Source organism: Camponotus vicinus, unplaced genomic scaffold (assembly GCF_025532165.1).
Source record: "Camponotus vicinus isolate PSW18456_S1 unplaced genomic scaffold, iyCamVici1.0 SCAF_3, whole genome shotgun sequence".
In the NCBI taxonomy this organism is placed as follows: domain Eukaryota; kingdom Metazoa; phylum Arthropoda; class Insecta; order Hymenoptera; family Formicidae; genus Camponotus; species Camponotus vicinus.
In genome coordinates this window covers 3658349-3685526 of record NW_028141967.1, presented here as the reverse complement: position 1 = coordinate 3685526, position 27178 = coordinate 3658349, and the positions used below count along the sequence as shown (strand labels likewise).

The 27178-nt window shown below is 34.9% G+C and overlaps 5 protein-coding genes across 6 annotated transcripts; 3 read left to right on the top strand and 2 right to left on the bottom strand.

Annotated features, from left to right (window-relative positions):
- Positions 1–262: 262 nt before the first annotated feature.
- Positions 263–3924, top strand: LOC145968114 (U3 small nucleolar RNA-associated protein 14 homolog A). The gene is made up of 6 exons (XM_083093362.1): positions 263–675; positions 767–965; positions 1250–1564; positions 1672–1923; positions 2005–2985; positions 3197–3924. Exons 1-6 carry the CDS (start codon positions 569–571, stop codon positions 3755–3757), a joined length of 2415 nt encoding a protein of 804 aa, XP_082949488.1. The 5' UTR covers positions 263–568; the 3' UTR covers positions 3758–3924.
- Positions 3925–5088: 1164 nt separating this feature from the next.
- Samdc (S-adenosylmethionine decarboxylase) lies at positions 5089–17381 on the top strand. The gene is made up of 6 exons (XM_083094324.1): positions 5089–5593; positions 8355–8441; positions 14776–14902; positions 15721–15823; positions 16186–16469; positions 16939–17381. The coding sequence occupies exons 1-6, from the start codon at positions 5463–5465 to the stop codon at positions 17242–17244; spliced, it is 1038 nt and encodes a 345-aa protein (XP_082950450.1). The 5' UTR covers positions 5089–5462; the 3' UTR covers positions 17245–17381.
- Positions 17352–19980, top strand: LOC145968672 (uncharacterized). The gene has a single exon (XM_083094330.1). It carries the CDS (start codon positions 17497–17499, stop codon positions 17986–17988), a length of 492 nt encoding a protein of 163 aa, XP_082950456.1. The 5' UTR covers positions 17352–17496; the 3' UTR covers positions 17989–19980.
- On the bottom strand, positions 19580–22169 carry LOC145968671 (uncharacterized). 2 transcript variants are annotated; one of them, XM_083094328.1, is made up of 3 exons: positions 22080–22169; positions 21594–22000; positions 19580–21210 (listed from the first exon to the last, which is right to left on the bottom strand). In XM_083094328.1, exons 1-3 carry the CDS (start codon positions 22088–22090, stop codon positions 21035–21037), a joined length of 594 nt encoding a protein of 197 aa, XP_082950454.1. In that variant the 5' UTR covers positions 22091–22169; the 3' UTR covers positions 19580–21034. The 2 variants fall into 2 exon arrangements, with proteins under 2 accessions (XP_082950454.1, XP_082950455.1); XM_083094329.1 differs by lacking the exon at positions 22080–22169 and having other exon boundaries at positions 21594–21977.
- Arpc2 (Actin-related protein 2/3 complex, subunit 2) lies at positions 22051–25568 on the bottom strand. Its single transcript, XM_083094325.1, has 7 exons — positions 25370–25568; positions 24866–24959; positions 24675–24774; positions 24388–24589; positions 24084–24304; positions 23526–23727; positions 22051–23236 (listed from the first exon to the last, which is right to left on the bottom strand). The coding sequence occupies exons 1-7, from the start codon at positions 25441–25443 to the stop codon at positions 23209–23211; spliced, it is 921 nt and encodes a 306-aa protein (XP_082950451.1). The 5' UTR covers positions 25444–25568; the 3' UTR covers positions 22051–23208.
- Positions 25569–27178: the final 1610 nt, after the last annotated feature.

The window sequence follows — 27178 nt, the reverse complement described above, 5'->3', positions numbered from 1 at the left end:
TTTAAAAATAAAGATGCAGAGAGTTATTGCGCATGAAAATCAAATTTTAATATTTTAAATAATAGGAGAAAATGGCTCGCTAGATTCTGCGCTTTTTTCGCGCAAATTAATATGTATCAGATAATATATTAATAATTAATTATATTATTAATAGAGAGAGAGAGAGAGAGAGAGAGTTAATTTTAAAGAAGAAAAATTTTAAAGAAAAAGTGAAAAATAATTATGCGTTAATTTTGTCCAGGAGTATATTTGCGTTTACAACACTCGTGTTACTGACATTTCGTGCACGTAGCACAACCCGAAATTGTGCCCATTATTTGTTACCCACTGAAAACATTCGTGGATAGTGGAAAAAGGAGGCTCTCTGGTTCCTTGCATTCTACAAGTCGACGCTAGGGAAATTGCACATTGCACGTGCATCGATGCGATCTAAATTTCTCGTACTTTATGACTCACATGAGCCATAACTTAACCTAATAAGTATAGTTTGATAGAAGATGTATGGTTAGCACGTGGTTAGTTGAACGTTTTCGGCAAAGCTTGATTAGTAGAAAAAATTTGTGCAAAAATGAGTGACGCCGAAATCGATCAGATTTTAGACGTCAACGATGATGACGTTTCCCAACATCATTCGAAACTTGTCGAAACTGTGAGACAGCTCGATACATGTCGAAAGTAAGGACTAATGAGATTACGATACTATTAAACGAGCCTTGAAATTCTAATTAAATTTGTTGATGGTTTTCATCCTTATTTTCCTTTGCAGAGAGAAGGCGGAAAAAATCGAACCTACTATACAAGCGACAGAAAACTCTTTACCAAGAAGTGGAGTGACACATAAGAATGTAAAAAAATTGACGGGAAGTCAAAAAAAAGATCAAAACATAAATAAGTTACACAAGAAAAAAAGAAAGAGAAAAGAGAGTGTTTTTCCTAAAGTATTGGAGAAATTATCCGCTGAAAGAGTTAGTTATCTTACAGAATCCTTTAATAAATTATCTTGTTTAAAAATAATTTAATTTCTCGTTAAAATCCATTTTATCTTGATCTTGGTGACAATCTGAAATAATTAAATTACAGTTGAGTAAAACTGTCTCTAGATTTTAATATATTGTTATTTTAAAGTATTTTCTTAATAATATAAAAATTTGAAGTATATAATACTAATTTTCTTGAATTTTGATTATAAAAATATAATTATAAATAAGACAAAAGCAAAACAAAAATTATAAGAGTCTAAAATTTGCAGGTAAAAAGGACAGTTGGATATGATAATGTCAAAAAGGATTTAAACAAATGGAATGCCATAGTTGCTAGGAATAGAACAGCGGATCGGCTATTTTTTCCATTAAAACGAACAGAAGAGATAAAAGATGCTTCAAAAATTCCTCAATTTTTGAGAGGATTCAAGACAAAATCTGATCTAATGAAAAAATTTGAGGAAGTGGATCCATCGTTATTATATCCTCCTGCTGAGGAAGAAAAGAAAGATAATAAATACAAAATGACAATGGAAGAAATGATGATAAGGAGGATGGAAGCTGCCAAGTTCAGAGCACAGCAGGTAAATACATAATATAAATAATATGCATTTTTTAAAAGATTATTAATAAAAGATAAAAAAAAAAAGATACTGATGAGATATTGATTCTGACTTCTTTACATTTTTAGTCGTATCAAGAGGCGAAGGCACGTCGTCAGCGTAAAATAAAAAGCAAGAAATTTCATCGCATTCAAAAAAAAGATAAGATTAAGCAACAACTGAAGGAGTTTGAGAAATTGCAAAATACCGATCCAGAAGAAGCTTTGGCAAAGTTAGAACAGTTAGATAAGACTCGTGCAGAAGAGAGAATGTCGTTAAGACATAAGAACACAGGCCAATGGGCTAAGAATCAACAGATCAGAGCCAAATATAACAAAGAAGTAAGTATTATTTTAATTAGATGTTTTGATAATAATGTATAAAAAATCAATAATACTGTAATAATATGTTCTTTTTTTTAGACTCGACAGGTACTTGCCAATCAATTGGCCATTAGCAAAGAATTGACACAAAAATTAAAGAGAATAGATAGTGATGATGAGGAGGAGGAAAAGGAAGATGAAAATGAGATAATATTAAAAAATGACAATGAAAACAATGTGAAAACTGAAAATGAGGTTGATGACTTCATCAAGGAGTATCGAAGATACTGGGACGAGAAGCATCAGAAAAAAGAAGAGGACAAAGAAGAAAAAAATATCGAAACTTCGAATGAAGTTACATCGGAAAAGAAAGAAGTGACATTATGTAATAATAAAGTACATCACAAAACAATAAATGTAGAGAAAAGTAATGATAGTTTACAAGAAAGTGCAAATGATGTGGAAAGCAAAAATACAAACGATGCGGAGAGCGAAAATCTATGCAACATTATAGGTGCTACATCTGAATGGCAGATTGAAGAATATAAAACAGAAGAAACAGAAAGTAAGTTATGTAATAAGAAATACAGATCACAAGACATAAACGAAATCTTTGATTCCATGGAAGAAAAATTAAAGCATAAAGTAGATTTAAAGTTGCAAAAAGTGAAGAACAAATTTAAAATAAAGAATAATGTGGAAAAACAAAAGGAAGAGGAGAAGGAGAAAGAGAACGAGGATGATTTATCGAAGCTCGAATTTAAAAATACCAAACAGAAACCTATCTTGGATTGTCCACTGGAGGAAACGACTTCTAGGGAAAACGCGCAGGCGGATAAAGATTTAACGAGTTTGAAAACAGCGAGTGCAGAACAGGAACCGACTAATAATAGCCATGCAGAAATAGATCCAAAAAAATATTTAAATATGAAGCCAAGATATTTAAGGACACAGATACCAGATATAGTTACAGGCGAAGAGGAGAACTGTGATCAAGAAGAGGAAATGCACAAAATAATGAGCGAGGCATTTGCGGACGACAATGTTGTCGAGGAATTTAGGAAAGAACAGGAGGAAGAGGTAAATAAAGATTTTTAAAAATATGATATACTTTGTTGACACAAATATACACTCATGCTTTCACATAAAACTGTTCATGCACATTTTTCCTTCTTGGTAAAATCAATATCATTGTTTGCAATCGGTCATAGATGTCAAATAAAATTTTATGTTTCTCTGAAGAATTGACGGAAGCTGTTTTAGCAATTTAACATTTGTAAAATGATTTTAGATGGAAAAATCGCAGCCAAAGAGCATTGATCTGAGCTTGCCGGGATGGGGGAATTGGACGGGGCCAAACATCAAGAAGAGTAAAATACGTCGTAAAAAGAAACGATTTATATTGAACATGCCTAAAGAAGCGCCGCGCAGACCCGAAAACCAGGGCAAAGTCATTATATTTGAGAACGATGATAAAAAGTTGAAGAAACACCGCGTTAGCGAGCTACCATATCCATTCACCAGAGTCAAGGATTACGAAGCAAACGTCAGAGCTCCCATCAGTCGGACCTTCGTCCCGATGAATGCTCATTTGCAGATAATACAGCCGACAGTCAACACCAAGCTTGGGCAAGTGATTGAACCTATGGATGAAGATGTGCTGGTGAAGAAGCCGTCATTGAAGAAATCACTAAAACGACGTATCGATAAAAAAACTACTGCGAGGAATGTTAAAAGACATAAATCAAGTAAAGGCACAAACCAAGTAAAAGACACAAACCAAGTAAAAGACACAAACCAAGTAAAAGATACAAACCAAGTAAAAGACACAAACCAAGAAAGTGCACAATAAGATTAATTGTACTATTGTACATTTCATTAATTTATAGATAAAATTTGCATCTCCCATGTTATCACTTAATAAACCATTATTGATAACATAATATTTAACATTTGTTGATTATAAATTGACAGCATATGTTCAATTTATTCAATAAATTTTTAATTACCGTGTTCAAATTATTGTAAAAATTTTGTTGTTTCTCTGCCTCTCCCCCTTTTTTTCTTTTAAATAAAGATAATGCAATCTCTATTTATACAATGCAAACAATTGGCACAAATTTCTCACAAGCAAAAAATTTGATAATATAAATCTTGCCATTTCGAAAATACATAGAAAAATAGAGATAATCGATAACTTCTACACATTTCTTTCTTAAAGTAATTTTTAAAATGGTTTGACTTTTTTATTCTTAAAGGAAGAATATAAGACAAATATTTCCTAAATTAACGAGAAGAAATTAAATTTGCATTTACTTTTAATTGCAATAATCAAAGCGATTAAGAAATTTTTATAAGCATCTATTTTTTCTTATAAAATAAATAAATATCGTGCATTTTATTGAGAGAGAGAGAGAGAGATTCGCTTACTCATTTTATTTTATATTTTATCATAAGAAATCTGATTTCTTTATTTTGTTTATTTACATTTTATTTATTGATTATATCTGACAATTTAATAAGAAAGTTTCATTTTCTTAAGAACTTGTCATATATTGAAACAAAAAAATTCTCATTTTCTAAATGACATTTTAATTACGAACACGTGATATATTACTAGTTATCAACATACTAAATGTTCGATTTCATTGACATGAATCAACAAATTAAATATAAATCATAATTTATTATTATCTGTTATCATTAATCGAAATGATTAATCGCGCAATTTTATCTCTCACCGAAAAGTGTTTCTGTAAATATTATTAATTTATATTCTCTTTAAAAATTCATATCAATTATTAATAATATTTTATTGAATGTAAATCAATTAAAATTACTATTGTGTATTTTAATAATTTTATTCTCGCGAAATTTTCTTTCTTCAAAAGTATCTAATTATTATAAGCAACAATCGGAATCACGTTGGCTCCGAAAGAATTTACAAAGGATTCATCCCGCGTTGCGCTCGTCCAATGAAAACCGCGGATTTCAGGCGACGACATTTTGTCCCTAGGAAACGAGCTCTCCTATTGGCTCCCGAGCGTCGCGTTCAAACGTCGGGCGCGGTGCGAGCTCTCCGTTACTCGCGCCCACGGTCGGTCGCGCGCGCATGCGCGAGTGCCGGGCGCGGTTCGGCGCGGCGCCGCGCGCGGCGCGGGAGCGCGCGCAGAAGCGCGCGAACCGTGCAGCGCGGCGGTTGGCTGGCGACGGCGGCGGCGCAGCGGCATGCCTTGGCAGCACCGGCGACCATCCCGTCCGTCAATCAGTCAATCAGTGTGTGCTTCTGGTGTGTGGTCAGTGTGTCAAGTCAGTCTACGAGCGCGCGTCACCGGGAATAGAGTGCTTTTTTTGTGAGTGTTCGCTCCGCGTATAACTTCATTCGAGCGGGTCGATCCGTAGGACCCATAGAAACGAGTGCGAGAGACACGGAAGGAGATCGCGAAGAGAAACAAGAGGGAGAGAGAAAGAGGGAGAATAATTGCGTGCCGCTCCGCAATTTCGGGCACCGAGCGACGACGACGACAACGACGTCGACGACGACGACGACGACGAGGATGGCGGACACCAAGGACGACTGCGCCGACAACGTGCAGTTCTTCGAGGGTGTCGAGAAGCTCTTCGAGATCTGGTTCACCAGCTCCAAGGGCCTCAAGCAGCACCAGGGTGATCTCCGACAGATACCGCGGTAAGTACGCCGCCCGCCGGCGTCTCGCTCGTTCTCCTTCATCTCCTCCTCCTCCTCCTCCTCCTTCTTCTCTTGCTGTGTTCTTCCTCCTTCTCCCCGCGAGAATGATGACAGTCGACGCCGGTCTCGGCCAGGATGAACGATGACGAGTCGCGCCGGCGTCGACGCCGTTGGAAGCTACCTAGTAAGCTAGGTTGGATCGTTCACGTCGTCCCGGTCGATGTCGCGTGTATACGCACTTTTGACAATCCTGAAGATGAGAATGACCCAGCCACCAACGTCGACGTGCTTGACAAGAGCAACCGAGAAGTCTTCTATGACAGATGATGTGTAAAGCGATGTAAGGGGGTGGCAAATTTTCGAGAACCTTATACTCGCGTTTGCAAAGGTCGCGAGATGCTGGGACGGATCGCTGGAAAAGAACTTTCTCGGGTGTCAAAGATAGGGTTATCGCTGTCGAGTTGTCAAAATTTAAAAATAACTAGACATATATTGTAATATTCCTTCTACATGTCCTGTTCTAACGTCATTTCCCGTCATCAGTAGCCAATTGTCTCATTAATAAGTACCCATACAGCACAGACCATTGTTGTTACATTGCAGCAATATTGCAATGTTGCTGCAATGTAACAACAATAGTCTGTGCTGTATGGGTATCGTCCTAGGATAGTTGAATCCATACAGCACAGAATTACATTGCAGCAATATTGCGATAATATTGCAATGTTGCTGCAATGTAACAACAATGGTCTGTGCTGTATGGGTATCGTCCTAGGATAGTTGAATCCATACAGCACAGAATTACATTGCAGCAATATTGCGATAATATTGCAATGTTGCTGCAATATTGCTGCAATGTAACAACAATGATCTGTGCTGTATGGGTATCGTCCTAGGATAGTTGAATCCATACAGCACAGAATTACATTGCAGCAATATTGCGATAATATTGCAATGTTGCTGCAATGTAACAACAATGGTCTGTGCTTTATGGGTATCGTCCTAGGATAGTTGAATCCATACAGCACAGAATTACATTGCAGCAATATTGCGATAATATTGCAATGTTGCTGCAATATTGCTGCAATGTAACAACAATGATCTGTGCTGTATGGATATCGTTCTAGGATAGTTGAATCCATACAGCACAGAATTACATTGCAGCAATATTGCGATAATATTGCAATGTTGCTGCAATATTGCTGCAATGTAACAACAATGATCTGGGCTGTATGGGTATCGTCCTAGGATAGTTGAACCCATACAGCACAGAATTACATTGCAGGAATATTGCGATAATATTGCAATGTTGCTACAATGTAACACAATGGTCTGTGCTGTATGGGTATCGTCCTAAGATAGTTGAATCCATACAGCACAGAATTATATTGCAGCAATATTGCGGTAATATTGCTGCAATATTACAACAATAATAATAATATTGCTGCAATATTCCGTACTGTATGGGAAGCGTCTATCTTGGACGATGAAAAAAATATATGCGTCAAGAGAGCACTCTTGAAAACGTTTGACCGTGAAAGATGTATTCGAATGATGAGAGAGAGGGAGAGAGATGTAGAGTAATTAAAGTAATCGATAATGCGCGTGGATGACGAGGAATTGCTCAACTTCACATGTGGCGGTCACGTTGGCGATGTATTACGTAACCGCGGATTGATAACGACGTAACCGATCCACGGGGCCGATTATTGTCGCGGTTGTTTACGTGCGACGTCGGGGGTGTCATTGAACCTCGCAAGGTGCGCCTTAGACGAGTAGGCCGGCAATGCCGACCATCGTCGTTTATTTCTGCATATCGCGGCGAGACAATAAATTTAGAAGCCCGTCGTCGTCGCCGGCCGATGAGAGGAGGTCTCGAGAGCGCGAAATTCCGACGAGATTTTCGACGTTGACGGGAGATCAGGTCGACGACGAGGTTCCCTTGATGCCGTCGCTTGAATGACTCGCTGAGAAAAAAAATGAATTGTTTCAGTTTAGAGAGTCAAGGTCTTGCAAGTCAGATAAACAAACGTCGTGGAACATCTGATTTAGCAAGAATTCAGTTATAAATTAAATAGTAAAATAAAAAATCAAACTTTATGTATCTATTTTTTCTCTCCTATAAATTTTTTTGTATATTTATGATTATGCGAATCTCTCTCTAAAGATATATTTGAGGGAATTATAATAACGAAATTCGTAATAAGGGTTTCATTTATACAAAGATCGATTTCGCAATTTAATTTACTTCTAGTAACATTAGTATTTTATTATTATTAAATATTAGTAAATATATATTATTATTAAATATTATTAAATATATTATTATTAAATATTAGTAAATATATATTATTATTAAATATTATTAAATATATTATTATTAAATATTAGTATTTTATTATTATTAAATATATTCTTTTATATAACATTATTTTATTATTACTAAATATTATGAGTAATATTTTAAAAGTATTAGTATTAAATATTAGAGTAGTATTTTATCAAATATTTGTCGAGCCATAAAATAAATCGAGCGTTTGCACCAATTTTTATCAATTTTTCGGTACCATATATAGAGCACAGCTATTTATAAAAATAAATTCTTCCAATTTATCGGAGAGAAAGATTGCGTATCTCTCTAATCTAATTTTTAAATAATTTTAAGAAACTCATCACGTGCGTGAACAATAATAAGTCTGATCGTTTAAATAAACTTTACAATTTATCCAGCTGACCGAGCTTTTTCTTTTTCTGTTTTTAGACAAAAATGGGAATCATTGTTGAAGATGGTCCGTTGCGAGATCATCAGTTTCTGTCGCAGCGATCAAGTAGACGCTTATGTTCTCAGGTAAGTCGTTTTGTCTAAAAAGTTGACGAAATCCTTGTTCAGGTAACAAATTCGATGTCGGATCCTCGTAAAGGAACCCATGAGAATCATTAGGGAATTTTTTCAAGGCCTGATTTTCGAGTCGTAAATGACTCCGAGTGTTATAAATAAATTTATAACTCTCCTAATTTTATTCTAAATAAATAAATAATAAATATCGTTTCCCTCGAAACTCCAGGGGATCGTTGATAAGCAAGCGTTCTTACCCTAATCTAATCTCGAATGTGTGTAGATCTTATCAAAGTTTCAACTGTATATCCAATATGAAATAACGACGTAGAATCGCACTGATTAAGAAGGCTTCGGATTAATAATCCCCCTTTAATATTTATACACAAGAAGATAGATACGCGATTGTGTCTGACAATTAAGCTTTTCCTTGAAAAGGATATAAATTCTTCCCGATATAAATTCTTCCTTGAAGTCTTTTTCCTTGAAATGGAATATTCTTGAGAGTTTAACGTTCTTGCGTTTATTTACATACTTATTTCAGCGATGTTTTTTTTTAAAATCGATATATGCTCGTCGAAAATTACTTGAAAAGTTCGATAAAACTCAGCTTATATCACTTAAAATCCGTCACGTTTGTTCGTTTTATCAAATTTCTTCACGTTTTTATTTCTCCGGATATTTTAACGAGAGATAAATGTGTCAAAGTACATTCTTACAAAATATTTTCGTGTAATTAATAATTAAAATAAAAATAAGACGTTTTCGGCGAGAAGAGAAAGTATGAATCATAATTTTATCTAAATCATAATTGAAGATAAACAATGAGTTTGTTCATTTTGTTCGTTCAAAACAAGATACCTGCATCAATATCGGGAGAAATTTTTCTTAAAAAAAAATCCGTTAATAATTTTTCACTCTTGTGAAAAATCGTCGTCTGACATTTCCGAAAGGAAATAACATTTTCGAACGCTAGGAAGATTCAAGAAGCAAGAAATCTATTTGCGAATTTAATTCCGCGTTCGTCTGAATCTTATTGACTTTAAATTTTTTAGTAAATGTGATGTGCCTTGAATCGAAAGTCTACTCCTACTTTCAATCTCAATTTTTTCGTTTATATGAATTTTAGAGAGTTAATTTAATTTTATATTAATTTATTATATTAAATTATATTAATTTAAATTATATTAATTTAATTTAATATAATTTAATTTATATAAAACTTGAGCTCTTTCTCTCCTGCTTTGTACCTTAAATAGCTGATAAACAGTGTCATTTAGAAGCTTAAAAGAAACTTTTGAAAATTATAAATTGAATAGTTTCAAAAAATTCTGAGATCTGACTGTGCTTAAAGTATCATAATGAATATTAAATCGAAAATTTATCAAGAAAGTAGGAGATAAGAATTCGCTCGGGGCTCTTTATTAATATTCTAATTTAGAGTTATCGATATTGAGATAGATGAGTCGGGCAATCAAATTCATGTCGCTTTTTTGGTCGAAAAATGCGTCGTTAGACTCTAACAACGGTACGCGAAATTTTCATTGGACCAACGGCGGGGGTTAATCGTCGAGGCACCTAGGGGTAGGAAGCGAGCGCGGGTGTGTTGGGGGTGCAACGGCGCAATTTTTCGTGACGCGCGAGGCAGGTCGAGAGCGGGTTGGCGCTTCGAGGGGCGTTCCGAGGAGGGGGAGAGAGAGGCCCTCACCCTCCGCGCGCTGTATAATCGATATATCGAATTGTTTTGATGGAGAAGAGAGATGTACCGTCCGGCCCGGCCGGCCGCGACGCCACGGGGTTGAACGGGGGTGGGACGGGATGGGGTGCGACGTGCCCCGGTTCCAGAATATTCGAGGGTGCGCGGGTCGACCCAGTGCCGCTCTCCTCTCTGCTCCTGTCGCGATCTACCCCGAGGAATAAATATAGTCAAGGTGACACTTTCGCGCGGATCAACCCTCGTGGCGCGGGTCCTCCGCCTCGAATCGCGCTCCCCGAGTCCACAATTTCCTTCTCTTCTCGCTCGAAAATTGTAATAGAAGTACTAGAGTTTATTTTGCTACGAATATACAGGGTGTCAGGGCGCTCTTCCCCAAAAGTGAGCTCTTGTAGCTTACCTCGAGAGCTTTTCAAAACACTACTTTTCGAGTTATGAGGCTTGAAATAATCTCTTAATTTTTACATAAACCATAAAATATCTAGTAAAATATTCATTTTTCGATTATCTCACCTTAATACTTTTATGTACAAAATAATGAGAGGAATCAATTGGTGTAAAGAAAACACATAATTGTTTCGAAGAAAAAATAATTTGCAATTAACAATTACATTTTTTTTTAGAAACAATTATGTGTTTTCTTTACACCAATTGATTCCTCTCATTATTTTGTATATAAAAGTATTAAGGTAAGATAATCGAAAAATGAATATTTTACTAGATATTTTATGGTTTATGTGAAAATTAAGAAATTATTTCAAGCCTCATAACTCGAAAAGTACTCGATGAAAAAATACTTTATTATAGTGTTTTGAAAAGCTCTCGAGGTAAGCTACAAGAGTTTTTTTTTTGGAATAGATTGCCCTGACATCCTGTATATACATAGCAAAATAAACTAGCGTCAAGACTAGTTTATTTTGCTATGAATAGACTAGTGTCTCTTATCAAAATCAGTCAAGATTGATAAGAGAAACGTGATGCGAAAAAAATCTTGATAGTAAAAAAGACACTGTGATAAAATGATGTAGTAAAACGAAGAGAAAGGAGAGAATATATTTAAAAGAAATAAATGAAACGAAAAGATTCTCTTTAGGTTTCTTTTCTTTGGGTTTCCATTCTTCTTAGGTTCTTTAGGTTTCTTTTCTTTGGGTTTCCATTCTTCTCTTTCAAGAAAGAGAAAAATGTGATGTGCTATTGAATGCTTTTAAGTTATCTTTTTTTAATTTTCTTCGGCTTCTTTTGACTTTTCGTAGAACTTTTATGAAATTTTTTTTAAATTCCTTCGAAACAATTTTCACCTTATTATGTTTCATTATTTATACAACAAAAAGAATAATTAATAAAAAAACGTTATTAACCAAAAACGAAAAAGCTCTAATATACATTAAATATAAAAATTTTATATTAAATAAAATTTTATATATTAAGAATATATTTTATATTAAATATAACATATAATTAAGAATATAACAGAATTTTATTTTCTATTAAATATAACACATAAAACTTTAATATATTAAATATAAAAATTCGAGTAGAAAATGTGCTAATAAAAGCCAAGCGCAATAAATAGGCACAACTAAATTATGTAGAAATCTTCTCTTCTTACAAAGATTATGTATCTTGACCTTTAGTTTTCATTTTTATCGACTTATTCGTCTTTGATAAATTTTAATTTATCAATAAATCTCCATCAATGGATATAAGCTTATAAGTTTCTATTAATAAATTTTAATTTACTATTAAATCTTTATTGATGGATACGAGACTATAAGTTTCTATTTGTGGAGATTGTAAATTTCCATTAACGGAAGACTGTAAATCTCCTGTCGGTTCCAACCGTTAAGATTTCAAAGACGAAAGTCGATGACAATGAGAATTGAAATTCAAGCTATATGTTGTTTTGTTATTCTTTGAATTTGTTAAAACTGGTCCAAAGAAAAAACTAAGAAACATTTATTATAATTAAAGATTTCTACTTGGTTCAGTTACACTAATTTAATTACGCTTTCTTACTTGAATTTTTATGAAAAAATTAATTTGTTATTTAATTTCATATCGATATATCTCAAGTTTTCCGAGATAATTTAATTGCGAGAGTTTTCATCAATTTAAACATTCGTTATATACTTTTTCTTTCAATCCGAGAAAAGTTGTTGAATTTTTTTTAAATTTATCTCTACCTCTCTGAAAAAATTCAGATTATTGTCTTACATAAAACTTGAAGGAAAAACAGAAGCATTTTGCATTCATATAATCACCGATCGTCAATCAATATATGTACTTATCATGTTTTACAATTGCAATATTAGAATTCACGATTCTTGGAGTTAAATGGAGGCAATATCGCGCATTACTAATTATAATGGGAACGAGGTCGAGAAGAATACAATTGAACTCGCTATGATTACTATCGTTAGTTTTTTATCGACGTTATTATCATTGCTTTATCTTTACTCCGATTTTTATTGCCATTGTTTCTAATCGTAGTAGTGACGCTAATATCATATTCTGACATTTCTTTATCTTTGTATCAGCAAGAAGGACTGTTCCTGTTAAATTTTTTTAAAAACTGATAAATGAATACACCATCTTCGACAAGGGACGTAGGGTCTGTTAGATCCCAGTCATTGTAATTTTTTATGTAGACGCAAATAAAACTTTACTTACCATATAATAAATAAAAAATAATATAATAAATAATAATAATAATAATAATAAAATAAATAATAATAAAATAATATAATAATAAATAAATAATATAATAATAAAATAATATAATAATAATAATAAATAATATAATAATAAATAAATAATAAATAAAAAAGCAAAAAAAGTCTCATTTTGCTTTAATTGTTATATTAATTTATAGTTTATTGATCACTTATAAATCAATATATTCTGATGATATCGCTTGTAATGTTCTGTATCCTATGGGATCCAACAAACCCTCTGCCGCTCACGTTACTCGTCATGTAATTTTTTTTCACATTTCCTGTCGAAGATACATTCGAATAATAATAAACATTCCTCGCACGTCTGAATCCTTTCAACCTTTGGTTTTTCCTCCGTCCGGAAAATCCGTGGAATTTCTTCGTATCAATCCAAAATATACATACTACCATACAATTACGTTCGGTGCCCGTTTATCGTGTACATTCTTATTAAGACACTCGTAAGACAAGTTTGCGTTAAGATTTGCGGTACCGCTCTCGTTGTCTTTACCGAGAATCTTAGGGTCAACGTCTATCGCCGATAACCTTTGACGATCTATTTTTAAAACAATTTTTGCGACACTTCTTTCCGGCTTTCACTTGATCGCGAACAAATAAAAATTGCAAATCGGAGCAAATATTGCAAATAAATATTCCTATATCCAGGAGTTTAAAATTTGAAATAAATCGTGAAAAATTCGCGATATTAAAAAAAATGAAGAAGAAAAGAACGATTAAAAAAAAGCAAAAAATATCGGAGCGAAAAATTATTTTACACTCTAAATGATGCTAAATGTATAAACAGCACAAATGAAGTAACATAGCTTAGATAGATTGTTGATAAATAAACTAATTGACAGATAATTAATTAATTTTATAAGTGAAAAAAAAAACGTATAAATTAACATTTTAAATTTATCTCAAATGATTCTCGTTCGATCTATTTATTGAAAATTAATATAATCATAGAGATAAGTGGAATATCGCTTCTATTTTTCGTGGATCGGTGTAATTAATTCCAAACTTGAATAAACTATCGCGGATAAAGCAGGTTTTTATCGTCCCTCGATTCGTGATAGCGTAATCAAGACGAACGCAATTATATCTTTGAATGAATGAATGAATTATCGCACGATAATATGTCGACATAACAGCGATACTGACGCGGCTCTGACGTAATGGTAGGGATTCAGGTTCACGTGTATCCGCGATATTTCCACGAGTTGTCTTCAACATTCTAATAGTAAAGCAGAGTCCAAAAATAGCAACGGCAACGACAGCCAAGCAAATATCTTTTAATAACCTTCATTCTTTTTGATGACCTTCGTTGGATAACCCATGCAATATTATTCCCGGATAATGAATAATTAATTATTGTAATTAACGAAAATACAAAAATAATTAAAATTAAAGAGAAACTAATTCATATAGACTTGCTGAAGAGGATTCGCTCTTCACTCTATTAAGAGTGTGCCTTCATTACGAGTGATTCTAAGTACAAGTATGCGACTTTGCATGGTGTAACTCCAAGTATCGCGAACTCTGCTCCATCGCAACCACACAAGTCATTAGTCAAGGATATTGGTTTACGATCCTGTAAAAATCGTGCCAGGTGCTGTTAATTTATACACGTCAAATTTTGAATAAAAATTAAGTGAATTTTTAAATAAAATTGTCCAATCAAACAAGAGCTTTCGTCCTTAAAAAAAATCATCTCCTGAACCTTCTTTAATCCTAGAATAGTTTCTTTTCCTTTTGATTTCCTCCTCTTGACAGAAAATAAAATTTTCAAAATTTATGCCTCAAATAAATATGGAATGACATTATTGCGTAGATTGTTAGAGGAATGCTGAAGATTAACAGAAGTCACGTACTTGAGAAAAATGGCTAATCGTGCGATTATTTATCTTATCCGCAGCGAGAGCAGTATGTTCGTGTCCAAGCGCAGGCTCATCTTGAAGACCTGTGGTACCACGACGCCGCTGCAGTGTCTGGAGCCTCTCCTGGAGTTCGTCGAGGAGTACACAGGCTTCGACGATGTCGAGGTAAAGGATGCCCCTGAAAGCGAAGAATCGACGTAGATCTATCCGTTCTCCAACCCACGAAATTATGAGGAGAGCTCAAAGAAAGGAGGCGGGTACCAGAGACATTTCGAAAAAGAATAGGATTTAATTTTCTCAATATTTTCTACCGGGAAAAAAATTCTATCTATAACAGATAAAAGCAAAGAGATTCATCCCTGAGGCCACGTCGCTCGAGACACGATGGTGGCTGTGAAAATTCGACACCAAACGCGCAGTAAAAGGGGATCAGCTCCTTCCTCTCCTCCTGTCAGGAGTGTGCTTAGCTATATAACTTGACCTAGTGCGCGCGGATAAGAAACGCGACATTATACGTGGTCCCTCCGCGAGACGCGTCTCTCTGCCGCCTCCTGGTTTATTGATCTCGCCTCTATCTCTCCTCGCGATATGCGCCTTTACTCGAAACGTGGTTTCCCCTCGCGCTATCTGTCGCTCGCACTGCGAATAAGCAGTCGGACGAGTAGAGATCTCTTTCTTCGTGGCTTTGAGAATTTCGGATTCCTCTCCCTCGGACGGCAATTTAGGGGGAGGCCTCCCTTCCAAAAAAAAGTTATCAATCTTCGGAAATTGTAGAATCGGAGAATGATCATTATAACGAGCAATATTTCGAATTCGTCGAGGAAAAAATCTCATTACGTAGTCAAGTATAATGTATTTTTCAAGGAGTAATCATTTTTTTTCCATCATTCGTTGCTTCTCGCTTTTGAATTTTGTTGACCACGCTTCTTTCTTATTTTTTTGCAAATATCGTCGTTAATCGCATCCTTTCGCGCTTGTTGCAGAATGTTTTTTACTCCCGAAAGAATTACAAGAAGCCGGAGCTCCAGATATCTCCGCATCAGACGTTCGAGGAGGAAGTTGCTCTCCTGGATTCCCTCTTCCCTGGTAATCATCGACAGTTATATATGCGAGTTTTTAAATTTTCGCATATTTCATTTCGTTCGAAATCGAAAACTTTGACAGATTTGAGACTTGAGAAATTTTAATTCTTGGATCTCATACTATTTAAAATAATATTCTCATTATTATTTTTTTTATTTGTCAGGCATTTCCTTCAATTATTCCTAGAAAATCAGAGAAGGAAAAAAAGATAAAGATAAAAATAAAAAAAATAAAAATGAGGATATATAAAGTTTTAAGTTCTCTCGAGTTCTTGGACTCTCTTTATCTTATTTGACCATTGATAAGATGAAAATTTCGAAAAAATTTAAAAACATTCAATCATGTAGCTTTACCTCGTATTTCAGATGGTGAGGCTTATTGTATGGGCTCACCCGAGACAGACTGTTGGTATCTCTACACTCTTATCCGCGATAAGCCACTGCAAGATCCGCCAGAGCCCGATCAGACCCTGGAGATACTCATGACCCAGCTAGATCCTGACGTAATGTCAATCTTTACTAGGGATGTTTGCTCGTCTGCTGACGAGGCGACGGTAAAGTCTGGGATCGATAAGCTCATTCCCAACATGATTATAGACGACTTCTTGTTCGAGCCATGTGGATACTCTATGAACGGCGTGTCTAAGAATGTAAGTCGAGCTTGAAAATAAATATAAATAAGGAAAAAATGCCTCTTATAAAATATATATAAATAATGTTTTATATATAGTATCACTCCTTCTCTCTTGCTGTTCTAATTAAAGCTTCTTCCTTGCATGACATCAGAAACGAAAAGTTTTATTTATTATGTATATTAAAATAAATTAGTTTTTCCTTCATGCTATTATTTGCATTTGATGGTATAAATGTAAGATCCCTTTTCAATGATTTTTTCATCATTTTTTATACATTAATCAAGATTTACAATTATTTGACTCATAATTTATAAATAATTCTTTGAAAGGATCTCCTATAAATTTGCCTCATATTCAGTACAAATTGCAAAAAATTCATACAATCTAACGGTTCTAATGTCGCAATAAGGGATGCGAGAGCTTTAATTATCAATATTCGTTACGATACGCCAGAATAATACTAATCTTTTCGGTTTCTCTTCAGGGCAGCTACATGACGATCCACATCACGCCGGAGCCCGAGTTCTCATACGTGTCATTCGAGTGCAATGTCTCCGAGACGTCGTACGACGAGATAATTCGTCGCGTGCTGAACACCTTCAAGCCGGGGAAATTCGTCGTGACCATGTTCGCCAACAAACAATCCGCGGCGGCCAATTGTCCGCGTGACCTCGAGGAGCGATCCGACTATCTAAACCGTTCCGGCGATTGGTTGCGCACAGACGTGCAATATTGTCGCTTCCCGAATTACGATTTGACTTGCGCCTTCTTCTCGCGCTTCCCGAGCTGAGGGTTCAAGGACGCTTCATTCGTCCCGCAACCCGGGACCAATGAAGCGCGCAAAATCTCCGTTCCTCTTTGCCTCGCTCCTTGCGATCGTCGTAACAGCAATGTGAGCGTGACGACCCCGAGGAGCGAAGGCGAAGAGTATTCCCCTCCCTCGCAGACATCCGCTTCTCCGGATCGCAATATCTCCAGTACGATTTCGAGAGGTGGAGATAGCGTAGATGCAGTTCGATCGGCATCGTTGCCGCAGCTGACGATGACGGCAACGACGTTGACGACGACGACGACGATGACGAAGATACCGCGATCCAAGGTTTACCGTAAAACGTCCCTCAAGAGCCCGTCTCTCAACTGTGAGATCGTCATTGGCGGTGGCAGCGTTCTCGAGAAGAAAAGCATCGTGCGATACACAAGTGCCGCTGCCCAGGAGAAGAAACAGAAGAGGAGGAGCCTCGCAGAGAGAGAGACGGACGCGAGGAGCGAGAACAAGTGGAATCTCGAGGACATCCATATCACGTGCAATCCGCTATCGACCCCGTACCCGTACTCCACGCCAGCGGCAACGACCACGACGACGACTACCACCACTATTCCCAGCAAAACGACGACGGAGAGCGACGAAGAGCCGAAGGGCCGTAGTTGCGGCAGCTTCCTACCGATATTCGCCCTGATCCCGCACTCGGTCATCAGTTTCCAGTATCTCAGCCCGAAGATGAAGTTCTCGTGGTGGCGGAACAAGATCTCGTGAAGGCACGCGTAGACGCCCACCGTCGTCGCCGCCGACGTTGTGCGTCGCGACATCACTCCGACTCGTTTTATCAAGAGACACGCCTCTCTTACCTCGTAGCGAGCTCTCTTTCTCTCTCTCTGTCTATCTTTCTTTGCTTGTATCTCTCTATCTCTATTTCTATATCACTTCGGGCCAATCTTCAGCGATTAAAGAAATCCCGAGGAAGGTATCATCTCTCGTAAATCCATCTATAGACATTCGCGCGCACGCGCATTAGTTGTAACTTTCCGAAGGTCCTACTGTCGAAAAAGCAAAAAAAAAAAAAAAAAATACATGCCACAGTAATAAATAATGCATGATAAATAATGCATTTTTTAAATGCATGGCGGTTTTTTGAGATGGCTTTCGGATGAGTTTTTGTTAACAAACTGTCACGAAGTTCGGCTTCGTGATGCTAAATGTTTAAAATGTGAATTGCATAGTGTATATTGAGATCTAAATTATTCAGTTTTGGGTTTTAAAATTTGGTTTTCTACAAGAGCGCTGTAACATTTGTAACAATATTCAAAATCTTTCAAATTTTTCTCCTGCGGAAGAAGAAAATATACCGACTTTGTGTGTTTATTATATTTTTGTATAAGACGTTTTTTTGTTGGCGTGTCGTTACAGATCCTCTAGTCGATCGAAGTTCCTCTCTTATACGACGCGCTTTTAAGATATTATACATTTTCCGCTTCTAAATTGAAATTTCACTTCATGTTAATTTAAATATATATTGAAATATACGACTCAAGTATTGTATCAGCGCTCACACATTTCTTTTTTTTTCTACCAGAGATATAAAAATATTCCAAGATTCTAGAATATCTATAAGTGGCGCAAAAATATTCAAGAATTTAAAGATCGTAGAACCTAAGAATCCACAGTTCCTAGAATCTAAAACCTAACGATCCAAAGACCTTAGAATCTAAGATCCTAGAATGTAAGGATTCAGAGATCTTAAAGCTTAAGAAGAAAACACTTCGACACATCGTAGAGTGTAAGGATCCAGGCTATTTCGCAGAATGCGAGATTCTGAAAATAAAATCGAACATTCGGAGATTCTAGAATGTAAGGATTCGAACGAAAGGAAATATAAAATTTAAGTATTTAACAATATCTCGAATATAATATAAATTGGATTCTTCTTCGGCAAAAGTGTAAAAGGCGAACATTGTTATTAATCTTTTAATTTTCGGGACATGTACTCGAGAGCGTGAAAAAAATGAGGAGATTTCAAATGTGAGATTAAAGTCCATAGCGGAGAGACAAGGAAATTTTTCAATATCTTGATTATCAATCCTCGAATTAAATTCTCTATTAAGACAAAGGAATCTATCGAGGCACTATTGAGAGGTCAGATTTTGTCGTCTACTTTGTTAAGATCATTAATATCGCGTTATAGAAAATTATACGCGAGAAGAGAGCGATGATCGGTCTTATCAATCTTCCTTGGATCATACTTAGAAACAGTATTACATCGGCGTATCCATCGATGAAATTGTCGCGAAATATAAGATCGATCTAACATTATCAGTTGTTGACGCGATAAAAATGGAAGATATCAGATTTTCTTTTTTTTTTAGCATTTTTGTTCCTACTTTATGTTCAGTTAGTTAATATAGTGATCATCCTTATTTATAAAATATATGAAAAGAGATGACAGGTTGCGCATACGCACGTTACTTGTTTCGCTCGCTCGAGAATAATTTTAATGACAAACTAGCTCTCGCGACTGAGTTACTCCGACTGTTATAATTTACATCTGGATCAACAATCTAATTCTTGCTGCGGTCCTTTGTTCGTCGAATCGATAAACTTGATTTCTTTTTTTTTCCTTTTTTCATACGAAATCGTACGCAAAAATATATTGCTGTTGCTGCGGAATCGTCAAAGTTATCGTTTGAAGCAACAATTCGGTCTCTTGTGTATGTTTTTTTCTGATTTTAATAAATCATTTTCATAAACGCATGCCATTGTCTTTTATTTTCTCAAATATTTTCTCTCTCTTCTCCTATCTTTAATATTAATATAAAAACTTATTACGTATATTTTTAAGAAGAAGAGTCTCCTCTTGTTTTTTTATCTTAATTTATTTTAACAAATAAATTTATGTAAAGTAATTATAAAATCATTATAATATTGTTTGAACAGATTTAAATAGATTTTTTTATTTACCTCGCCTGACTTGGATTATGACATTAAAATCAAGAAGAAAAAATCACATTTTCGGTTTTGATATCATAATTCAATATAAGTCAGTGAGGGACCAGAAATCTCAAGATTGATTTCACACTAATGTCAATTTTCGTTATACATTGTAATCTTCTTTATCATTTTTTGTTTTATTTTTTTCATTATATTTTTTTTATAATTTTTAAAATTATGTTAATTTTATATTAATAATAATTTTCGTCTTTTATCTCATATATTGTGATTAATCATTAAATTTATGTTTCAACAAGTTTTACTAAATATAAAAAATAAAATAAAAAAAACAATCGATGTACGATAAGTGCGGTTAAAGAGAGTACAAATAATTAATCAATATAAAAAATTTAATTGATAGCAAAATGTTAACACGATAGAAAAAGAATATTATTATAACACACCGTGGAGTGCTTTCTGAAGCATTACTATTCGTTGCTACATAGATCACTGTTGCATGCTAAAGTAAATAAATTTGTGTAAAATATATCTATGAAATAAAAATTATATTTAGTCAATGAAAGTATTATATAAATTTATTAGCCCCCGTCGTGCTTTAGCTTTGGTAAAAAATTGACTGTGATATTCTTTTTCTTTAAAGTTTTCAAATTTTAAACCATCCAATTTTTTTTCTTCAAAAAAAAGAAATTATAAAAAAGGGTGTTTTATATATATTAATTTGCTTTCTTTATATTTGTTATTTTTGTTATTCTTTTTCTCTCGATATCCCTAAAATTGCAAGTACGACAAGCAAATTGTAGAAATATACTTGTTAGGAGGAAGAGGAAATATTTTTTTGATCACTAAAAAGCCGTCGTTAGATCGTGGCATTCAATTTGGCGTGCTCGCGTTGATTGAAACGCACACGGGCTCCACCGAACACGGCGTTGAATCTGGATCGAAAGCCATGGATATTCTGCTGCGCCATTTCCACGCATTCCTTTGTTATCGCAGACTCGTGACCCTCGAAATCACTTCGGATCCTTTCCAGAGCTGCAATGTGAAAAGAGAACTTAGCTTTCCATTTCAAAGTGTTTTCAAGTGCTTTCATCAAGATGAAAGAAAAAGGCATGTATGAGTCAAATTACAGAGAGCATACATTATTTTAAAATAAAATAAACTTCTTCATCTCTAGAAAAGTTTCTTGATAATAAATTAATCGATATCAAATAATTTTTAATTAATCTCAATTTTTTATTTTTTTTTTTGAATGTGTTCTCTTCTCTCATTTTTTTCACGTTTAACTTACACTTGGATTAAAATTTAGATATTTATTCTTTCCATATATCTTCCCTTTTCTTTCCTCTTGATTAATTAAATCTCATACCGAGTCTTTGTATAATTATTCTCAATCTTTGTAACAGAAATCGTGCTACCTTTTTGCAGATCCATCTCGTCCATTTCGGTGTTGCTGATCTTTGAAAGCTCGTTGCGGAAACTCTTGGTGATTCTCTTGCGAATGTAATCTGCCTCGATTTCCTGCTTCGTTCTGGGCACGCGGAAACGAATGCAACAGCACAATCCGACGATGATGCTCAGTAGAATGGAGAGAATAATGCCGACGAGTTGCCAGACACGAAATCCTGAAAACGCCTCGTTCTCCAGCCATTGTTCCACCGCATCTTCAGCGCAATCCTCCATCTTGGTAGAAATTTCGTTGGACGAGCAGGGAGATACGGACGAGGTGCCCGAGAAGGGTAAAGTGTTTGGTAACGTTGTCTCTTCCATTGCGCTTAAATCCGAGTTTCGAAGATTCCAAGTGAAATTTCGATCAAGTTCGGATCTAAATATTCCTTCTAATATATTAGAATCGAAAAGTATACGACTTAGAAATTCATAATCTGTAATTTTTATTTAATTACATGAAAAACATTAATTATTTTGTCGAGTGGATTGTCGAGCACGTATCGACGAATATTCACTCTCAACAAGACAACCTCTGACTGAAGGAGAAATTCTCATGGCAGTGTCAGAAGGCTGAAGGTGTGGTTGCTTAATTAAATGACATGTTCCGACACTCCCTATTTTACGCCATTTACTGATTATAGATCAATACTTAGATGTGGAAGATTGTAGATTGTTAATGTCGTTTTATTATCTTTCACAATAATCGAATGTATAGTCATAAGGTAGACGGTAAAAGTAGTATCGAAAAAAAGAAAATTATTTAACAATATTTTTGTTTGCCCGACGACCGAGCTGGAACGCGTGAAATGTGAAAGGTAAGATTGTTAATTGTCATTTTTCTCTTACTAATTTTCTTAGTTTATAGTTTAAATCCTGACGACTTAAATAATGTTACCCAAAAATGTCACGATAAATAAATCACAAATTCAACAGATTGAAAATTTAAACACATTATTTTACCTGTTTTTTTTTTCTTTCTTAAGGATACCTCATGATTTCATTTTTAAGAATCTCACTGTAAGACTAATCTGTGCATTCATTGTATTCGTTCACAAAGAGCCAAATGCAGTTGAGAATGTAACATATAATAAATTGTTTCATGTAACAACCAGCTTAATATATAATGGAATCCAAATTTCTTGAAGTTTCAGCGGTATTGTATTCCAATCCTAGATCACACTGTAAAAATCGACAAAACGTTTTGCATAACGAGCAATATTCGTAATAGCATTAACTGTCATTAATCCACAGTACACAGATGTAACAATAGCGTCTTTGAATATTCTTTCTGGATAATAGAGGCGTCATCGGCTTAACTAAGCCGACGTCAAACTGTGATTCTTCTTTCCTTCCATTTATTCACTTAACGCGACGCTACGTCTTTCCTAATATAGGGCACTGTTCGTGATACAGATTAAAACTCAAAGGTCCGAAGCACTTTACTCGCCGATATCGCGCGAATCAAGGAATACCTTCGCGGGAAATCTTGTTTGCAGGACCTTTCCGACCGCACTCTAACCACGCACTCTAATCTTTCGCTCTTTCCCCTTAAGAAGTATTAGCACTTTCGCTCCTCCGGAACACTCATTCTTTCCTGATAAATGTTCGTCCTCTGTAAAAAATGATAAGTTTATATAAATAAATTGCGATGGATTTCTTTTATAATTTAAAGATGATTATAAAGCAAGAAACAAGTTGTTTAATGTAATATATATATATTTTTTTAATTAGGAATGTTATGGATTTATTAAATATTTTAGAATATTTTTATGTAATATAAAAGATACTAAATCACTTACATATGTAATAATGTAAATAAATAATCCATGTTATAACCACATAACTGTGACTTTTATGTATTTTTACTTTTATTTTATAACATTGAATATTTAGTTACTTACGTGATAGTCTTCTTCTCAGTGTTCTTAGATTGAGCTCTCGCTCTGTTCAGCACCTTAAGGAAATCCGTCGTCTTAGTACGCATTCTCGAATGAATGTAAACCTTACTGCACTTAATGTGATAGTGCAAGTAATTCCTAAACATATGTATCAGATCGATGGTATTATCGCGTGCTTCTCGATTAGTGTGACGTGGAAATAGCACTGCAAAGTAAAATTTTATAAAAAATTTTACAAAAATCATCATACACATCAATCCTGAAGTATCAGCGTAGCAGAAAGTTAGCAAAAAAAAGAACTTAAGGATCTAATAATTATTTAAAATAGAAACTATAAAGCTTCATATATGAAAATAATCTTTAAATCCTTAAAATTCTTGACATTTAAATTTATAAGTTTTAAGCTTTAACAATAGATTCTGCATATCACTTATTTTTGTTATAAATAAGGGAGAATCATATGTATTAGGATGAAATTGACAACTCAATAAATTGATTAAATATGAATAATATTAAGTGACTCAATAAAATGATTAAAAAGTATAAATCAATCTTTCTTACCAAACGTGATATAGCCAATGCAATCCCCAACTGCTGCTTCAGAATCTTGTAGTTCCAACGGCGGCTCGCGATGATTGAATAAAACTTGTGGAGCGGTATGACTTGCCCGTCTGCCCTCTTTCAATTCTTGAAGAAACAGTTTGCCAATGACCATGTCATCCTCATCCTTGAATATTGTGCTAAATACCACTGTCACTCTATCGCTTTTGGCTTCTACATACCTTGATTAGAATTAACAAGACAGTTAATAATAATAGTAACAACAACAAGAATCCTATAAATTCTTCAAAATCTTCTTTCTTACATTGTTTCCTCATCTCGATAGTGGATGACAGCCCTCTTCTGTAGTGGCCTACCCGGAGAATCGCAATATTCCTCCTGAAAATCAAAGTACTTCTCAAAGACACTGGCAAAGCAATGTCTCTTCAACAGGGCAACTTTCCTCACTAGTGCCTCCCAGTCTTCTGGTAACTTCTCTAAATCTATGAACACCGATACATTGTAACCTGTAGAAACAATAGATGGAATCAATTATTTAATCAAACTCTCTTATTCCTAAGTGTAAAAGTTTGCATGAAACAAATATCTAACCGCTCTCTGGCGCAATGAGATGGGATCCGTACTCTCGTTTGAGCAACTCATCCGCGCCATACTCTTGCAACTGTTTATAAAATTTGAGCAGAATACTTATCTGTGGAAAAAGAAAGTCCGTAAAATTAAAAAATTCAATCGAATTCATATAAAAATACTGCAAGAGATTATCGCAGAGAGCACTCGCTTACTCTAAGCTTCGATTTGTCTCCGCTGAGGTTTGAAATGTGAAACAAGACTCCGTCAAAGTCCGCTATGACAACATCTGTCGACTCCGGCTTGTGCCTACAAACAAAACACACAGTGTCACAAGAAGCTAATCGCAAGACCATTGACTTGGTAAAATCTCAACATCTCTAAAGGATTGAAAATTATGATTAATTAAAGCTGAAAAAGGTCACATCCTGGGATGGGACTTGGAAGGAGAGAAGTGGGACAAGGCGTGAACTGACGTGATTAAGAAGTAATGCCACTCGAAGGGGTGGCGGTCTAGGTTCGACAAATTGTTCGGACACAAGAGGAGGCAAATAACGGACAAATTGTTCGGACACAAGAGGAGGCAAATAACGGCGGGGGACACCGCCCCGGCGCCACATTTCCCGGAAGGAGGTTATACGAGGAGATAAGACGGGCCCTAAAGGATCTCCAACGGGGGGGAAAAGGAAGGGAATCGCGCTCGCACGCGAGGTCCTCACCCCGATAGGACGTGCTTGATTTTGTTCGTCAACGTTTCCTCGAGTATCCTGTTGTGTATCTCCAGCAGGATCATGATTGCTACGCCTGGCAGGAAGAGCCGCGTCCGATGCGTTGCGATAATGATAATCCGGGGCACCGTGGACAGATCGCGACAGATTTGTCATCCGCATTGACTGACTAATGCCCGCCCGATCGCACGCGCTCCGTCCATAAAGAAGGGACCGACTGTCACCCGAGCCGCCGTCGATAAGTCAGATTCCTATTTCGCGGAGAAATTCGATCGTCTCTTTTATACAGGGTGTCCCATTTTAAAAGTTCCACTAGATTATCTCTTTAGGAAAGCATTTAAGAAAAAAATGTTTCAAACAAAAGTTGTTTGGTTCGAAGGTGGACATAGGATGGTGCCATTGGTTTGACCTTGAAGAGTCATTTGAAGGTCACATGAAGGTCACCTTGAATTTCTTAAATGGAACATCCTATATATTTTTGCATATTCTTGTAGCTTATCTCGAGAGCTTTCCAAAACACTATAATTAAGTATTTTTTCATTAAGTACTTTTCGAATTATGAGGCTTGAAATAATTTCTTAATTTTACATATACCATAAAATATTTAGTAAAATATTCATTTTTCGATTATCTTACCTTAATACTTTTGTGCATAGAACAATGTGAGGAATCAATTAGTGTAAATAAAAAACATAGTTGTTTTTGAGAAAAAATATGTAATTGTTAATTGCAAATTACATATTTTTTTTAGAAACTATTATGTGTTTTCTTTTATGTCTTTTCTCAATGGCACCATCTTATGTCCCCCTTCGAACCAAACAACTTTTGTTTGAAACATTTTTTTCTTAAATGCTTTCCTAAAGAGATAATCTAGTGGAACTTTTAAAATGGGACACCCTGTATTTATCTAATATCTTATTTATTATATTATACATATTTATTTAAAATTAATTTAAAATCCTTATATTTCTTATATTAATTAAAATCTTTATATCTTTATATTAAATTAATTTAAAATCTTTATATTTCTTATATTAATTAAAATCTTTATATCTTTATATTAAATTAATTTAAAATCCTTATATTTATATAATTGTTAGTTGTAATTTCCCACTCAGCAATATAACTGTTACATGTTATGCAACAGTTACATAACTGTTATTTAACTACATAACAGTTATGTAACTGTTATTTGGTGTTTGCTGGGAGATTTTTATTATAGAAAATAAATCCCCAATAATTGATAATATATGATAATATATTTTGACATGTTTTTTCGATATTTATTCACTCGCAAAATTAAAGAAATATGCTGTTGAAACGAGCGCGAGGGATAATTATTGACTCGTCACTTCCGGTTCATCGCGCGCGGTCCGATTCCTTACATACTCGTGATTTAAATATGCCACTTTCGATGTATTGTTATAAGCTACGAGTGAGTATAATAGGTTCGTGTGTGGAAATAATTTTATCAAACGTGTTATAATATTTAATATAAAATTGATAATATTATAGAATCGCGAAAAAATGGCTTTAACGATGACTCAAGTAATACAAAGCGAAAAAATATATCTCAAACTGTGAAATGCCATACTCAAGGTAAGAGAGAGAAAGAGAGAGAGGGAAAATACACAATCGCGTATTATTGTTTACAATGTTTTATAAGCAACTTTTCCCCTCAGTCAGAATAATTTTTTATTATACAAAATTTCGAAGATTCGTGAATTCGATTTTGGCAAATATTTCGAACGTCAAAGTGGAGAGAAAATTAAAAATAAAATATATCAATCAAAGAATGTA

What these genes read in the sequence shown, in the direction of transcription:
- LOC145968114 (XM_083093362.1), top strand. Translation starts at nt 569, where the DNA reads ATGAGTGACGCCGAAATCGATCAGATTTTAGACGTCAACGATGATGAC. An exon ending in CAGCTCGATACATGTCGAAA is followed by an intron (nt 676 to 766) that starts GTAAGGACTAAT and finishes TTTCCTTTGCAG; the next exon opens with AGAGAAGGCGGAAAAAATCG. An exon ending in AGAAATTATCCGCTGAAAGA is followed by an intron (nt 966 to 1,249) that starts GTTAGTTATCTT and finishes TAAAATTTGCAG; the next exon opens with GTAAAAAGGACAGTTGGATA.
- Samdc (XM_083094324.1), top strand. Translation starts at nt 5,463, where the DNA reads ATGGCGGACACCAAGGACGACTGCGCCGACAACGTGCAGTTCTTCGAG. An exon ending in CAGGCTTCGACGATGTCGAG is followed by an intron (nt 14,903 to 15,720) that starts GTAAAGGATGCC and finishes CGCTTGTTGCAG; the next exon opens with AATGTTTTTTACTCCCGAAA. An exon ending in CCTGGATTCCCTCTTCCCTG is followed by an intron (nt 15,824 to 16,185) that starts GTAATCATCGAC and finishes CTCGTATTTCAG; the next exon opens with ATGGTGAGGCTTATTGTATG.
- LOC145968672 (XM_083094330.1), top strand. Translation starts at nt 17,497, where the DNA reads ATGACGGCAACGACGTTGACGACGACGACGACGATGACGAAGATACCG.
- LOC145968671 (XM_083094328.1), bottom strand. An exon ending in CGAGATGGATCTGCAAAAAG is followed by an intron (nt 21,211 to 21,593) that starts GTAGCACGATTT and finishes TTCACATTGCAG; the next exon opens with CTCTGGAAAGGATCCGAAGT.
- Arpc2 (XM_083094325.1), bottom strand. Translation starts at nt 25,443, where the DNA reads ATGATCCTGCTGGAGATACACAACAGGATACTCGAGGAAACGTTGACG. An exon ending in GAGACAAATCGAAGCTTAGA is followed by an intron (nt 24,775 to 24,865) that starts GTAAGCGAGTGC and finishes CTTTTTCCACAG; the next exon opens with ATAAGTATTCTGCTCAAATT. An exon ending in CATTGGCTATATCACGTTTG is followed by an intron (nt 23,728 to 24,083) that starts GTAAGAAAGATT and finishes TTTACTTTGCAG; the next exon opens with TGCTATTTCCACGTCACACT.